A 15,395-nucleotide genomic window follows, 5' to 3' on the forward strand; every position below is an offset into this window, starting at 1 on the left:
AAGCTCTGCTGGCCAAGGCAACCTGGGTGAAATGTTAGCAAAGAAAGAAATGTAGTCGAGCCCTGGCCAGCTTGGCTCAGCAGTTAGAGTGTCAACCAGCGGACCAATAGTCGAGGGCTTGATTCTAGTCAAGGGCATGTACCTCGGTTGCAGTTTGTCCCCGGCCCTGGTCATGTGGGAGGCAACCAGTTGATGTGGCTCTCTCACAGTAATGTTTCTCTCTGTCTCTCTTTCTCCCTCCCTCCCACTCTATCTGGCAATAAGTAGGAAAAAGAAAATGTAGCCGATACACTTGGGTGTTTCTTCTGGTTCATTTCTACACCTTTGGAATTGTTTTAGTCTCGCCTTAGTTTCTTAGCAACATTTCTTTTGACAAATTCTAACTTGTCCTCAGCTGAACCAAGAAGGGAGAAAATTTCCACACTGTACAGGGGAAAAGGGAGCAGAAGCCCACAGAGGCCAGGTGTGGAGGTGGAGGGAGTCTCTCCTAGGTCGGCTGCTGAGCCCGGAGAGGAAGGCGGCAGCCAGAGCCGGGGCTGCAGATGCCCTCCCAGGAGCCTGTCCTCACGGGCACAGGGGCTGGAACACCACCCGAGGAGTGGAATTTACTCGGGGCTGAGGACACTGCCTGACTGGCCAGTTATGTCTGCACCAGGATATCTCTTCTCTCTGACTCCACCAAGTACAGCATCAAGCATATGTTGATATAGTGTGTGCTTAATGATTTAATTTCTTTGTTTAATCGAAGTATTTTTATACAGTGATACCTCGGTTCTCGAACATAATTCGTTCCAGGAGGACGGTCGAGAACCGAATTGTTTGAGAACCGAAGCAATGAAACCCAATAGGAAAGCGTGACTCTCTCTCTGCACTCACACTGATGCCGCAAGCAAGGCGCGCTGGGCCGAATGAACGCCATTCGGCTCAACTCGGCTCATCTCGGAAGTTCGAGTTCCAAATATTTGTTCGGATTCCGAGACAAAAGTTTCTCGAATCTCCTGGTCGAATACCGATTTGGTCGAAAACCGAGGCGTTCGAGAACCGAGGTATCACTGTATTTCTTTACTTCAATAATTAGGTATTTAAAGTTACAGGCCACTCATCCCACGATAACAAAAGGAAAAGCCCACAGGAGCGGAGAACAGGCGAAGGTTCCTTTCTAAGGAGCCCTGTGGAGAGTCACGTGTGAAAGTGTCAGGCCTGGGGCGGGTGGTCACCAGGCTCTCCACTCACTTCAGCAGCTTCGTGTTAGACATGATGAGCTCCTTCCAGTTAACAAAGATCAAAGCCATTTCTCCTTCAGTGAGGGAGCCTGACTCCATCATCCGTTTCTGAAAAACCTAAATTCAAAACACAAAAAATTTAGCTTAAGTGTAAATATACAGTCTACGTGGTCAAGATCAAACAATACCTTCATACGCTGAAAATAATAAGATTACGGATTTTTATATGAACATATTGATGGTCGCTAACTTTTAAATGGAATGCTCTCCCTACTTGCTGCTGTTCGGGCGCCTATCAAAGTTGACTCTACCCCTGGATCCGGTAGTCTCACCAAGAAGAGGAGATTCCCATACTACCTCCTGGCTGTGACGAAGGTGAAAGGGGAACCGGGCTCAGAGCACCCACACTGTAAGAGCACCCACACTGTAAGAGCCTGCAGGACTGGGCAGAGGCAGCTGTCGTCAGGTGAGCACCGCAGGGTACCGGCAGCAGTTTGTGAGAAGTTCAGCAAAATAAACAGGGAAAACTTAGGCCATCCCCAGACTGACTGCCAAGCACTGAATGGATTTACAAAGTGCTAATATGTACACACACACACACACACACACACACATACACACACACACACAATTGCGGGATTCTCAATTAACTTCATAGATGATATAGGTCAAGCTGAATCGGGCATTATTCTTTCTGACTGACTCATGAAGAAATAAAGGCCGTAGAGCAATTTGCTCAAGGTCACAAACCTAGAATATGAAGAACTACAACTAAAACTCAACTCTTTTAGATGCCAAGTCCACATTCCCACCAAACAACTAGGGAATGGCTAAGGAAACAGTGAAGTTATCTCAGGCAGCGCGTCTCATGTCTGATCTCTCCAGAATACAAATGACAGGGCACTCGACTAAAACCCTTCACTGGCCCCAGGGTGAGAAGGAAACTCCTTCTCGAGGTGCACAAGGCTGCGAGATCTGCCCCCAGAGATCTGCCCCCAGCCTGGCCCTCACGCACTCGACACTCCAGCCGCACTGGGCTACTTGCAGGACCCGGATCCCCTCTGCCCCCGCCTTCACACTTCTATTTCCTCTTCCTGGCACAGAAAATTGTCCTTGTCCTGCAGGCTCAGCCGAAGCTTAAGTGGTAAAGTCCTTCTTGGCCTCTCCTTCCTGGCCAGGGGGTGGTCCCCTTCCTCTCAGCCCCCAAAGCACCTGAGTTCACCCCTCTCCCAAACCCCACCGAACTGTTCTGTAACTGTGTCTGTCCATGTGACCGTAAACTCCCAGAGGCAGGGACATTCTCTCTGATCTCTGTTCTCTGGCACAGTGCTTCACACTGGTTTTCAACGGATCTTTACTGAACTGAGTCGAACATGGAGCCAAAGAACTGAGATAGAAGTGTTATGAACTGGACCTGTCAGCCTCTCCAGTTCCAAACCAGACTGCAGATGTCAGGGCGTACCTAGGAGAGCGAGCCCTGGGAGCACAGCTGACCTGCTCTGAGGTTGCTCCTGAGGCGCAGGGAGGCACCTGGTGTCTGTGCCCTCAGCCACAGGTTAATTTACGTCACTCTGTGTTCACTCTATTACCCCGCTTTGTGCCACAGGAGGTGTGCAGAAGAGGAGAAGGTGGCGGGCCCTCTGTGCACCTCCATGGGAATGGCCATGAGGAGGCCTTGCCTATGAACAGTGCCCTGACCCGAACGACTCCTGCCCCTCAGAGCACCTGGTGAGGTGGGCAGAGTGGGAATAACCACGGTGGTTAAACGACTGGTCCGAGGTGCCGTCACCTGGCCCCTGTTCACCTCTGTGCTAGTATCAGAGGGGTGTCTCTGCACCCACTTACAGTCCCTCAGGACTGGGTCTGACCAGCAGCAGGACTGATACTTGAAGGGGCTAGTAAAAAAGACGGGCTTATCTATAGGCCATTCTTCTGGTCAAAGAAGTGCAGACACAAACACACCTACTCCCTCCGGTTCTGATGGGAAGGCCTGCAAAGGCCCAGCTACGTTTTAGGGATGCAGGATGAAGGATACGGTCTCTGATCTCAGGGGCTCAGCCTTGGAGAGACTGACCTTGGCAACCAAGAAGTGTGCTACAGTGTACAGGTGTGAGGAACAAGTACGGCTGTCTGGAGACCCCCGCCTGGTGTAGGTGGAGAAGGACTCAAGGGCAGGCCCGGCGGCCGATGCAGGAGGATGCAGCCTCAGCTCCATGCTCTTATCAAGGTCATGGCCAGATATACGCTGCACCCGTTGGGCCTGTTCTCCTCAGGTGGTTTATTAAACTAAAGCCATGGAAATGAAAGTATAACAGAACTATAAAGTCTCACTTTATTTACTCAAACACAAATCATCTTGAAGAACTACTCTAACATCTGTTATCACCTTAGAGGTCACTGCTATCAAGAGGCACAAACAGAAACAGTAGACATGATAATTGTAACATCTTTTACAATATGGTCCTAGTTGGTTTTCCAAACTAGGTGAACATAACATTTATGTTCACCTGCTTAATAATTCCTCTGGAAACATGAAGGCTGATGAGAATGTCAGGTGTCAAAACGGCAGTGTCAATAAAGTTAAGCAAAAACTTGAGGAAGAACAGTTAGCCTCAGTGCCTTCCCACCTACTCTATGCCCCCTCCTTCCTGGATGGGCCTCCACCACTTCGGGAGGCACTTGAGTGCCCTCTTGGTCTCTCTCTCCTCTCCGAATGCCCTAATCTGGGAAAAGAGTTGGCTTAGACCTTCAAGCCCTCTCCAACAGGCCGAGAAAGCATTTGAGAGTGTGAGAACTGCCGCTGCTTGAGAATTCACACATCTGAGCTGACACCCGCCCTTCCCTTCGAGGCCCCCACCTCTCCTCCCTCCGCTCCTAGAGCTGGTCGGTGGGGCCCCTCACCTCCACGACGAGCTGCAGATCGTCCACGTACCGCTCCTCAGTCTGAATCAGCTCGTGGATGTAGCCCTGCCTCTTCCTCTCCATCGGCTGCATGGTGTCCAGGGTTTGGAGATCAGCACACCCTATGGAAAACCAGGGTAGAGTTTCAAAATATTATTTTAGTCTTCTTTGCAGAAAACAGACATCTGTCAGCAGATGCGCTCAGTTTCCCAATGCTGCTCTGAGAGAACTACACAGCTTTCCAAAGAGCCCCGGGACTGGGCGGACACGCGCACAGCTGCCCCGGGACTGGGCGGACACGCGCACAGCTGCCCCGGGACTGGGTGGACGCGCGCACCTGCGACAGCGGCTCGGTGACCACTGTGCTCCAACGCAGCGAGTCAGCAGAGCCTGTAACACGGCAACGGGTCCAATTTCCTTTCCAAACAGGTAATGACAGAAGGGTTTAAAAAATGTACTCAGAGAGATCAGAACTGTGCCGAGTTTGTGAAGAGTCTATACTAGTCTTACAGTTCTCAAGACATTTTCAAGGATATGGACATGATTAAGTGAATCACATGCTTGAGACCAGTGTTTGCCAAACCACAGGTCATGAGCTACCAGCAGGTCATTATATTAGTTTAGTGTTTTTTGTTGTTGTTTTTCTTAAATGCAGGTTAGGCATTTAGAAAAATAAATAACTTTAAAAGTAAGCAAATAAAGAGAAACTATCATGTGCAAGCATTGGTAAGCATTTTCTCTGAAAATGTTTAGTTAAGTACATATATGGGAATGTAAAATATGTTTTTTACTGTGAACTACTCACTGTTTAAAAACTATTTGATGGCTAAGAGACATATGAAGAAATGCTCAACATCACTAATCATCAGAGAGATGCAAATTAAAACAACAATGAGGTATCACCTCACACCTGTCAGAATGGCCGCCATCAACAAATCATCAAACAAGTGTTGGCGAGGGTGTGGAGAAAAGGGGACTCTAGTACACTGCTGGTGGGAATGCAGACTGGTGCAGCCACTATGGAAAACAATGTGGTGTTACCTCAAAAAATTAAAAATTGAACTTCCATTTGACCCAGTGATCCCACTTCTAGGAATAAGAAGCCTGAAACACCAATCAGCAAGAATATATGTTCCCCCATGTTCATAGCAGCACTATTCACAATAGCTAAGATCTGGAAACAGCCCAAGTGTCCATCAGTAGACGAATGAATAAAAAAGCTGTGGTACATATATACAATGGAGTACTATGGGGTTGTAAGAAAGAAAGCTCTCTTATCCTTTGAGACTACATGGAGGGACCTGGAAAGTATCATCCTAAGTGAAACAGGCCAAACAGAGAAAGACAAGTATCATATGATCTCACTTATTTGTGGAATATAATGAACATAACAGTCTGAGGAATGGGGTAGTCCCAGAGATGTGGAAGTGGGGTACAGACTGACAATCCCCAGAAGAGGGGGTGGTGGGCGAGAGATAAACCACAGAACTTATATGCATGTATGCATGAACAATGGACATGGACAACAAAGCTGGGGGCAGGGCAGGGAGGGAGGGGGAGGGGGAATCAGTGGGAGAAAAAGGAGAAACATCTGTAACGAAAATTAATTAATAAAAAAAAACTATTTGAAAAACATTTCTCTAGATTTCTCATAGTCAAGTGCTACATTAGGAAACCTGAAGTTCCTAGGACCCAAAGGTCCCCAACAAGACCAGTTAACCCACTGGACACAGAACTGCTGATCTGGGACACAGAGCAGCCCGCAGGGACTCAGGGAAGTCGAGCAGCCTCACATCCGGGTGAGGAGTGTAGAATTCACTTGGCTTCAATTTACAGCACAGGGAAGCTGACCTAATGTCAAACTGGGAAGTGACACAATCCCGAAGCAGTAAGCAGCAGAGGGCTTGCCTTATCACGGTAACGGGGGAACACCTCAAAGTCCTTTCTCAGACAGAGAGCAAAAGCAGGTAGGTACCCAACAAGCCACAACATCTGAAAACTGGAAGAGAGAAAGCGAAGGAAGAGCGGATGACCTCTGAGGCAGAGGCAATCAGGGAGAAGGGGAGGCCTTGGGCAGTGCCCAGGTGGACATCCAGACAGAAGTAGACACACCGCAAGGAGAAGCACTTGGCTGGCACTGGGTACAAATGGGCAAAGCCACAGAGGCAGAAAATGCAAGGATCAGACTGGGCTTTCAAGGGAGGCTCCTCTTTCTGATGGCCTGTAATACATATGGCATACAGATTTGGGCTTACAGATAGTGATAATGAAGTCGGCTGTTCTATTTTCTGCACACGTTGCCAACAACTTAAAAAAATTACTCCCACAGTAAAACAAAAGTCGATAAGGCCGGTTTGGAGCTGCCGAGAAGAAACCATAGCACCACTGTCGTGTTCAGAATTGCCAAGCTTTTCGGAGGGTGGTATTTGATTCCGTCCTGCCAGGGAGAGCTGCAGGGCTGACCGAGGGTTCTGAACCAGAGGGCAAGTACAGACGCCTGACTAGGCTGTAAGTAGCAAGGAGGCTAGACGTGCCTGCTGACACCCGGTGGAGTGCTCCTGGCTGCGATGCCATCCTGTGTCACCGGTCAGAGTTGCCAGCTGGCTGTGAAAGAAGCCATCAGAACAGTCTAAGGTTACCCCACCTCATACATTAGTTTTCACAGATTCCAGTCATTCACACTCCACCACATCCATGCTCCATCTCTACTATCATTTACCTAGTATTTTCCTCTAAATTTACTCATGTTGAGTCAGTATCTAGGAAATTATGGATTTGATGTGCTGGTTATGTTTTTTTCTAATAGTCACTAAAATAAATAACCATTAAGATGCAGTGAGTCCTCTTGGGTGCTGTTTTGCATGCCACTGTGTTGCGTACCACCTGGATGCATGTGTACACTTTGGGAAATGATGACACATTAAAACCCACAAGCACCGGCCTCTCTATCTGTTCTGTATCTTGGATAATAGTGAACGTCTCAGATATTTTATGCTTTCTAAGGCTGGGACATATGTGACATTAGCTTTATCAGCATGAAAGTGGGGACAATCCTTGTACCCCACCCCTAGCTGACCCTTTTGCATTTCATTTTAATGGTTCCTAAACTTTCATTTTCTGTTCAAGTTTCCATCCTGGTCTATACTGTCACTTTCAGATGTTCTTACCTCTGATGTCAGGGGTGGGGGAGGAGGGCATGATGCCCCCTTTCACTTCCTGCCCTTGACCTCCTTGTTCACGCACCCCTGTACTACCTTCCTGTGTCTAGGGATGAGACTGTTTCTTTCTAAAGCCAACATCTTTACCCAGCCCTCTCCTGTAGCACCCTTGTCCTTACAAGTCCATTCTCAGTATTCCCTGGTTCCTTCTTAGCCCAGATACATGGTTAAACATCCCTCTCTTCCCATTACTGAAAAGAAACACGCACTTTCCCTTCGGTCCTGCTCCCTCCTCAAGCACCCACTCTCTGGTCCCACTGCCCAGCGTCACTAGAGGGGTCTGCACTTATGGCCAATCCCCCAGCTCTCCCTCTCACTTCACCACTTAGGTAATTTGACCTCTGTCTCCTTGCTCCACTGACACTGCTCTTGTGAAGGTAACAATGACCTTGGCATTGCCAAATCCAGCGACCCCTCCAGAGCACGAGACCTCCTCCACTTGCCCACAGCACTGACACCTATGATGAGTCCCTCCTCTCCCAGCCTTTGTGACTCTCGTCACCATGGCGTTTCCTTCTGTACTTTTGCCTCTGCCTGCCTCCAGGCTCCCTGCTGCCCTTGTGAGGACAAATAAACTCGGACAATGCTGCAGACTGTGTTTCTCTTGGAGGGTCCTGCTCTCAAACACATTTACTTTGATAAACCCAGAGTTCTCAACACTTACTTGCCCACGGAACCTTCTTTTTGGAGGAAAGGGGAAGTGCATCTTTTGAGAACTGAGGAGTTAGGGTTTGTGGGCAGACTACACCTCTGCTATCCGCTGTTCCTGTACTGTCCAGTAGGGCAGCCATGGCAACCTGTGCCTACTGAGCACCTGAACTGTGGCCGTCCAAATGGAGAAGTGCTGTAAGTGTAAAATACCTGGTACAAAGGCTGAGTGCCAGGACCAGGCACAACAAAGCCAGAATGGAAAACAATGCATGAATAATCCTGTTGATTACATATCGAAATGCTAATATGGGACTGAGAAGTACAGATTGGTGGTCACGGGATGTAAATGACAGCATAGGAAATATAGTCAGTAATATTGTGATAACCATCTGTGGTGCCAGGTGGGTACTGAAAAGATCAGTGGGAACACTTCGTAAAATATATGATTGTCTAACCACTATGCTGTACATCTGAAACCAATATTGGATGTAAACCGTAATTGAAAAACAAATTAAAAATGCAAATAAAAAATAGAAATGCTAATTTTTGGGTGATACAAAGTTAGAGAAAAAATATTAATTTCATTAGTATTTCTTTTCACTATTTTAGTGTGGCTGCTGGAAAATATTAAAAAAAAATTTTTTTCTTTATTGATTTTAGAGAGAGAGGAAGGGAGAGGGAGAGATAGAACATCGATTGGCCGCCTTCCGGATGCCCCCCACTGGGGACTGGGCCCACAACCTGGGGATGTGCCCTGACCGGGAATCGAACCAGTGACCTCTTGGTGCATGGGTCAACACTCAACCAGTGAGCCACACTGGTTGGGCTGCTGGAAAAATTTTAATTATATTTGGGGCTGAATTTGTGACTTACATTATATTCCTATTAAACAGCTCAAGCCAGCCGCTACATTTCTTATTATTTTATTATGTTCATACCTAACAGAATGCTCAGTGGCTTCTGTTATTGGCAGGATGAAGCCCTTGCTCGGTAGCACGCCTGCCAGAGTCTCCATCATGCAGCCATTACCTGCCTTTGATCGTGCAGCTCACCTTTTAGCCACCCTAGCCGGAGTTCAGTCCTCATGAGGTGTTTTACACAGTTCCCGGCACAGAGCCATCTTACTAAGCTTTCACAGTGTGGCACGCATGATCCTGCTTCGGGGAAACCTTTCTCATCCTGTCCCACTTGCCCCCAGACTGCCTCTCCTTTGTGTTTCAATGGTACTGGTTTGTGCCTGTGCTCAGCACTTCACAGAATGTAACTTGTACTGTAGTTCATCTATATGTAGTCAGTATGCCTGTCTTTCCCACAGGAGCTGGGGACTGTGTACACATATATCAAACTTAGCAGTGTTTTGATCACAGAAGTCAGGAAATATTTGTCAAGTGGTCGACTATTGTGTTGTCCCTAGACCCTTCTTACCTTTCCCCTGCTTTGCTCCTGCAAGGCCAACCCTGCAGCCTGCTTTTGTAAGCTCCTACTCTAGGTGGTGTCTGCCTGCGTTTGGCCAATGACAGCAGGCTCTGGCAGGAGAACGAAGACTAGGGAAGGCTAGGAAAAACATTCTCTTGCTAGGACAGTGAGATGACAAGAAAGCTTTTAGTCTCTGCTTGGAAAAGAACAGACATGCTGGGCTTGCATCTCACACAAGTTTGAAGTTCAAGAATTCCTTAACTGATGAATTAACATATGTGAACCTTGAAAAAAAATATATCTTCCAGTGACAGCTTGTGGTTAACTGGGCACAGATTCATCACTAGGGTCTAGCAGCCATTGCTGACAGAGGCCACTCACCCACACTGCATTTCAGGGAAAGCTATAGACTGAAACTTCAGCCGAATGTGCTCGTGCTGTCTGAGTCAACCGTTATAAGGAGTTCCCAGTATCCTCTTTTGCCCATTGGGCTGAGACCTGCCAATCCTATGGAAACTGAGTGGCTATATCCTCATTTGCATCTATACTGACCAATCAGAATGCATGATTCCAACCAATCAGAACCATGTATTTGGCCATGTATTTGGACCTATCAAAACTGTGGTATTTGAATTTCTCATCTGCATAAAAATGGACCAATCAGGAACTAGAGTGGGAACTTTCTCTCTAAAAAGTAGGCTCTCCTTTGTCTTGGTGAAGTGCACTTTCAATTTCCCCTGGAGGCTGTTTTTCCCTAGTTTGCAAACTGGTCACTTGAATATTTTCTCCTTTTTCTACACCTCAGATTGGGGACTTTGTTGACACACAAAAATTGGTCCCTGACTAGTGACACCCTTAGTTACTTGGCCAATGAAAATGTACAACTGCTCTCACAGCCTTGGTCCCCACAGGATTTCCACAGAGAAAAACAAGTCTCACTAAAGGTGAGTTAAAGTAAAAAGTTACAAAAAACAAACAATCCACCATAAATTAAAAACTGAGGATTAGAACTACAAGAACATAAGATATAGAACAAAATATATAAAATATATATACACATATATATTTTTTTAAATCCTCATCCGAGGATGTTTTTCTACTTATCTTCAGATAGAGTGAGAGGAAAGGAGAGAGAGAAAAAGAGAAAGAGGACAACATCGACATGAAAGAGACACATCCACTGATTGCCCACCTGGGCTGGGGTCCGAACTACAACCAAGGTACATGCCCTTGACTGGAATTGAACCTGTGACTCTTTCGTCTGCAGGCTAGTGCTCTAACTGCTGAGTCAAACTGGCCAGGGCTAAAATACATATGCTTAAAATAACTCAAGACATATATGAAAGACTTGAAACCCTAAGTAGAGTCAATAAGAAAGAACAGGCAGATTTAAAAAAGAAACAAATAAATATGGCAAACATTATCATGGAAATAATAAATTAATAGATTAAATAGAAGATCAAACACATCTGAAGAATTAGTAAATATGAAACCAGAGCTGAAGAAATTACTTAGACTGCATTCCAGAAAGACAAAGGGATAGAAAACACAGAACAGAGGTTAAAAGATATGGAGGACAGCCTTGGCTTGTGTGGCTCAGTCTGCTGGAGCATCATCACATACATCAAAAGGTGACAGGTTCGATCTTGCTTAGGGGCACATGTGGGAGGCAATGGATCGATGTTTCTCTCTCACATTGATGTCTCTCTCCCCTCTTTTCCTCTGTCTAAGATCAATAAAAATAAATAAAAAGATACGGAGGACAGCCCTGTCTGGTTTTTCTGTGGTTAGAGCATCAGCCCAGGGACCAAAGAGTTGTGGGTTCAATTCTGGTCAAAGGCACATACCTCAGGTGCAGTTCAGTTCCAGCCCTCGTTGGGGTCCTGCAGGAGGCAACCAATCGATGTGTCTCTCTCACGCTGATGTTTCTGTTTCTCTCTCTTTCCTCCCCCTCTATCTCTCCTTCTCCTTCCTTCCCTCCCACTCTGTCTGAAGATAAGTGGAAAAATATCCTTGGGTTAGGATTAAAAAAAAAAAAAGATAGAGGACAGAATAACAAGGCCCAACAAAATCTAATGGGAATCTAGGAGAGGCAGATAGAAAAAACTGGAAGAGGTCATAATGAATTATAATGGTTGAGAACTTTCTAGAATTGATGAAAGATATAACACCACAGATTCAGGAGGACCGATGACTCCTGATTTTGGGAGTGGGCATCCTTAGACTACAAAACACCAAGGGGAAAAAAATAATGAAAACAGAAAGAAAAAGCAGAATAACCAAACAGGAACAGCAGTCAGAATGGCTGCACGTTACTCAAGCCAACAATAGGGGGTATTGAGAAAAACAGCTGTCAAATTAAAATTCTAACTAGACCATCATGGATGAGGAAGAAATAAAGACATTTTCAGGCAAAGTTTGAGAGCATTTACAACCAATAGATATGACTAAAAGAACTACTAAAAGATGTATTTTGGGAAGAGGGAAACTGAATAAGAAGAAAAGAAAGATATGTAAGGAACGGTTAAAAGAAAAAGAAGAAAAAAAAGGAGCCTGGCTGGCATGGCTCAGTGGCTGAGCATTGACCCATGAGGTCACCAGTTCAGTTCCAATCAGGACACACGCCCAAGTTGTGGGCCCAATCCCCAGTGGGGGGCATGTAGGAGGTGGCCAGTAGATGTTCTCTCTCATCAATATTTCTCTCTCTCCCTATCCCTTCTTCTCTCTAAAATCAATAAAGAAAAAAAAAGACTATAAAATGGGGCTTCAAAAATAAAGAAAACAAAAAGACTATAAAATGGGGCTTAAAAAATAAAAAAAAGGAATGGTGAGCAAAAAGACTAGCAAATATATGAAAAATCAGAACAATTATTTATTTATTTAAACAACAACTCCTGTTTATTATAGGTATTCTGGCATGATTTTTTACTTTGAAGTATACAACATGAAACAGGAATTTAAAAAAATATATTATTTTTTAATCCTCACCTGAGGATATTTTTCCATTTATCTTCAGGTAGAGAGAGAGGCAGAGACAGAGAAACATCGATGTGAGAGAGACACATCGACTGGTTGTCTCCCGCATGACCCTGACCAGGGCTAGGGATGAACCACAAGTGAGGTATGTGCCCTTGGCTGAAATTGAACCCAGGACTCATTGGTCCTTGGGTCAATGCTCTACCGCTGAGTCAAACCGGCCAGGCTCAAAACAACTATTGACAGTATAAAATGACAATAATAATGATTAGGTATAAATTCAAGGTGAATTTTTTAAAAAGAAGCAAAGAAAATACATGGTAAGCAAAATATACAATACAGTAATATAAATAAAAGTATTAAATAGTTCTAATAAAATAAATAACTTAAATCTGTCAGTTAGAAGAGAGATTCTAGATTGGACCAAAAAATTCAGCTAGATGCTGTTTACAAAGACACCTAATACATAAAGTTATGGAAATGTTATAGGGCTGGGAAAAGCTACATACATACAAAACGTAAAAGGGCAGCAGAGAGGCTTTATTAGCAAATAGGCTTTCATGGATCTGTGTAAGATGATATCACAAAACAATTCAGGAAGTTACAGTTATTCTGATCTTATTTGCAGCTAATAGGAGAGCCTCAAAGTATCAAATAAAAAACTGATAGAATTGCCCTGGCCGGTTTGCTCAGTGGTAGAGCGTTGGCTCGTGGACCAATGAGTGTCAGGTTCGATTCTGGTCAAGGGCACGTACCCTGGTTGCGGTTCGTCCCCGGCCCCTGGTCGGGGTCACGCGGGAGGCAACCAGTCGATGTGTCCCTCTCATATAGTTGTTTCTCTCCTTCTCTTCCTCTCTCCTTCTCTCCCACTCTTTCTGGAGATAAATAGAAAAATATCCTCGGGTGAGGATTAAAAAAACAAACAAACAAAAACAAAAACAAACCTGATAGAATTATCTCCCCCAAAATAAAGAAAAACAAAAGTCTATAATTAGAGTGGTGGATTTTAATCTCTCAATGACAATTACTAAGAATATGAAAGAGTTGAACACTATTAACAGGCCTAATACAATGAACACATATACAAGACAATATACATTTTCAAGTCCCATAGAATTAATTTCAACAAATACCAAAGAATTTATATTATGTAAAAACATTGATTGGTTATATCAAAAAAATTACACATTAAAATTATTTTCAAATACTTTATTTTCAAATATTTTAAAGAAGAGCTTCCTAAAAGTCCTAGGTAGCCTTCTCCTTTAGCAAAAGGTACCCCATTTTATTCGACCTATCACTAGCACTTGTGACAGTTGATCACTCCCTCCTCTTTAAAATCCTTCTTCACTTGGCTTCTAGGTCACCACCTTGCCTCGTATCCTCTTACCTCACTAGTCAGCCCTTCTCCATCTCCTTTTCTGGTTCTTGATCTCCCAGACTTAATGTGGGAACCCTAGGGCCAGTCCTGGGAACTTGTACATTCTCTACATTCTCAAGGCCTTGGCGCTCTCATCCAGTCTCGTGGTTTTACAACAATCTATGTACGGATAAATTCCCAAATTTATACTGCAGCTTGGATGTCTCCTTTGAACTCCACCACATGTTCTGAACACTGTCTACTTAGTATCTCCACTAAAAGGTGAGTGAAGGTAAACTATTCCAAACCAAAGTCTTAATCACCGTCCCACAACCTGCTCCTCCTTCGTTACATTCCAACTCAGGTAATGGCAAAGTAGCTCTCTGGTTGCTCAGGATGAGATCTTCGGAGACATCCTTGATACTGTTCTTGCATGCCACACTCAATCCAATGGTTGGCTCTATCTTTAGAATATACCCCTAATCTGACCACTTTTCAGCATGTCTACCACCATCATTCTGATCCACGCTGCCACTATCTTCTGCCTGATTAACTGAAATTAGCCTCCTAATGGGTCTCCTTGCTTCTAACTCCTGCCCCTCTGAATGTAGCAAGCCGAGCCAAAGTTCTTACAACCAGCCCCAAAGAAAGGTCTCCCCCATCTCCCTGGTTAACCTCTGTTCTCCTTTCCTCCTCCTCTTGCCTTCCCCTCTGCTCCAGCCACACTGGCCTCCATGCTGAAACATTTCAGGCATGCTCCTGCTTGAGGCCTTTGCATGAGCCCAGAATGACCTTCCAGATGTCCTCTTGGCTTTCTGCAGGTGTACCTCATGTCCTTCACATCTCTGCTCACACATCACCATTTCAGAGAGACTTTATCTGAATCACCTGCTTAAAACTGAAATCCCTCTGGACCTGCCCCTCCCCTCCCAGCATCCCTTTCCCCTAACCTGCTTAATTTTTCTAAGATCCTATATACTTATTGTTTGTTTTCTGTCTTACCCTAATCAATTGCCTATTTTACAATCTGCTGTATTCCAGTGTCTGACACATTATAGGTCTTTAACAAGTATTTATAGAATGTGGTATAAAGATAAATTCTGAGCAGTGAGAGATAGTACATTGGTATTAAGTATAGGCAGTGAGGCCTGGCCAGTGTGGCTCAGTGGTTGAGCGTCGACCCGTGCACCAAGAGGTCACCAGTTTGATTCCCGATCAGGGTACATGCCCAGGTTGTGGGCCCGATCTCCCGTGAGGAACATGCAGGAGACACCCAGTCAATGTTCTCTCTCATCAATGTTTCTATCTCTCCCTATTTCTCCCTTCCTCTCTCTCTAAAATCAATAAAGAAAAAACAACAACAAAAAACTATAGGTAGTGAGAATGATAAAAATTTCCTGGTAAGTACTTTCTAGCAGATAGGAAGAATAGAAAAATAAGAAAAACGAGAGATCATGATTATTATCAGGTCAAAGTTCCAAAAATATAGTTAGTGGTGTACTGGGCCACAAGACCTCCAACACTTGTGTTAGGGTGTGGAGACTGAGAGACATATTATAAATAATGTAAATAATGTAAAAACTTGTCCTGCTATAGTTGGGAACAACTGTTCTAGGTTACAGTACAAGCAAGAACAAGAAGCAAGTGGAA

General features: G+C 44.9%; 1 protein-coding gene across 1 annotated transcript in view; it reads right to left on the minus strand.

Moving 5' to 3' along the window:
• The window catches only part of ITSN2 (intersectin 2), a 123,130-nt gene that overhangs the window by 11,009 nt on the left and 96,726 nt on the right, over window positions 1-15,395 (minus strand). The window contains exons 30-31 of the mRNA XM_036263503.1: window positions 4,125-4,246; window positions 1,234-1,340 (exon numbers count right to left, since the gene is read on the minus strand). Coding sequence (XP_036119396.1) covers window positions 1,234-1,340; window positions 4,125-4,246 — 229 coding nt within the window. The remainder of the gene's footprint in view (window positions 1-1,233; window positions 1,341-4,124; window positions 4,247-15,395) is intronic.

This window comes from Molossus molossus, unplaced genomic scaffold (assembly GCF_014108415.1).
Source record: "Molossus molossus isolate mMolMol1 unplaced genomic scaffold, mMolMol1.p scaffold_m16_p_15, whole genome shotgun sequence".
Taxonomy (NCBI): domain Eukaryota; kingdom Metazoa; phylum Chordata; class Mammalia; order Chiroptera; family Molossidae; genus Molossus; species Molossus molossus.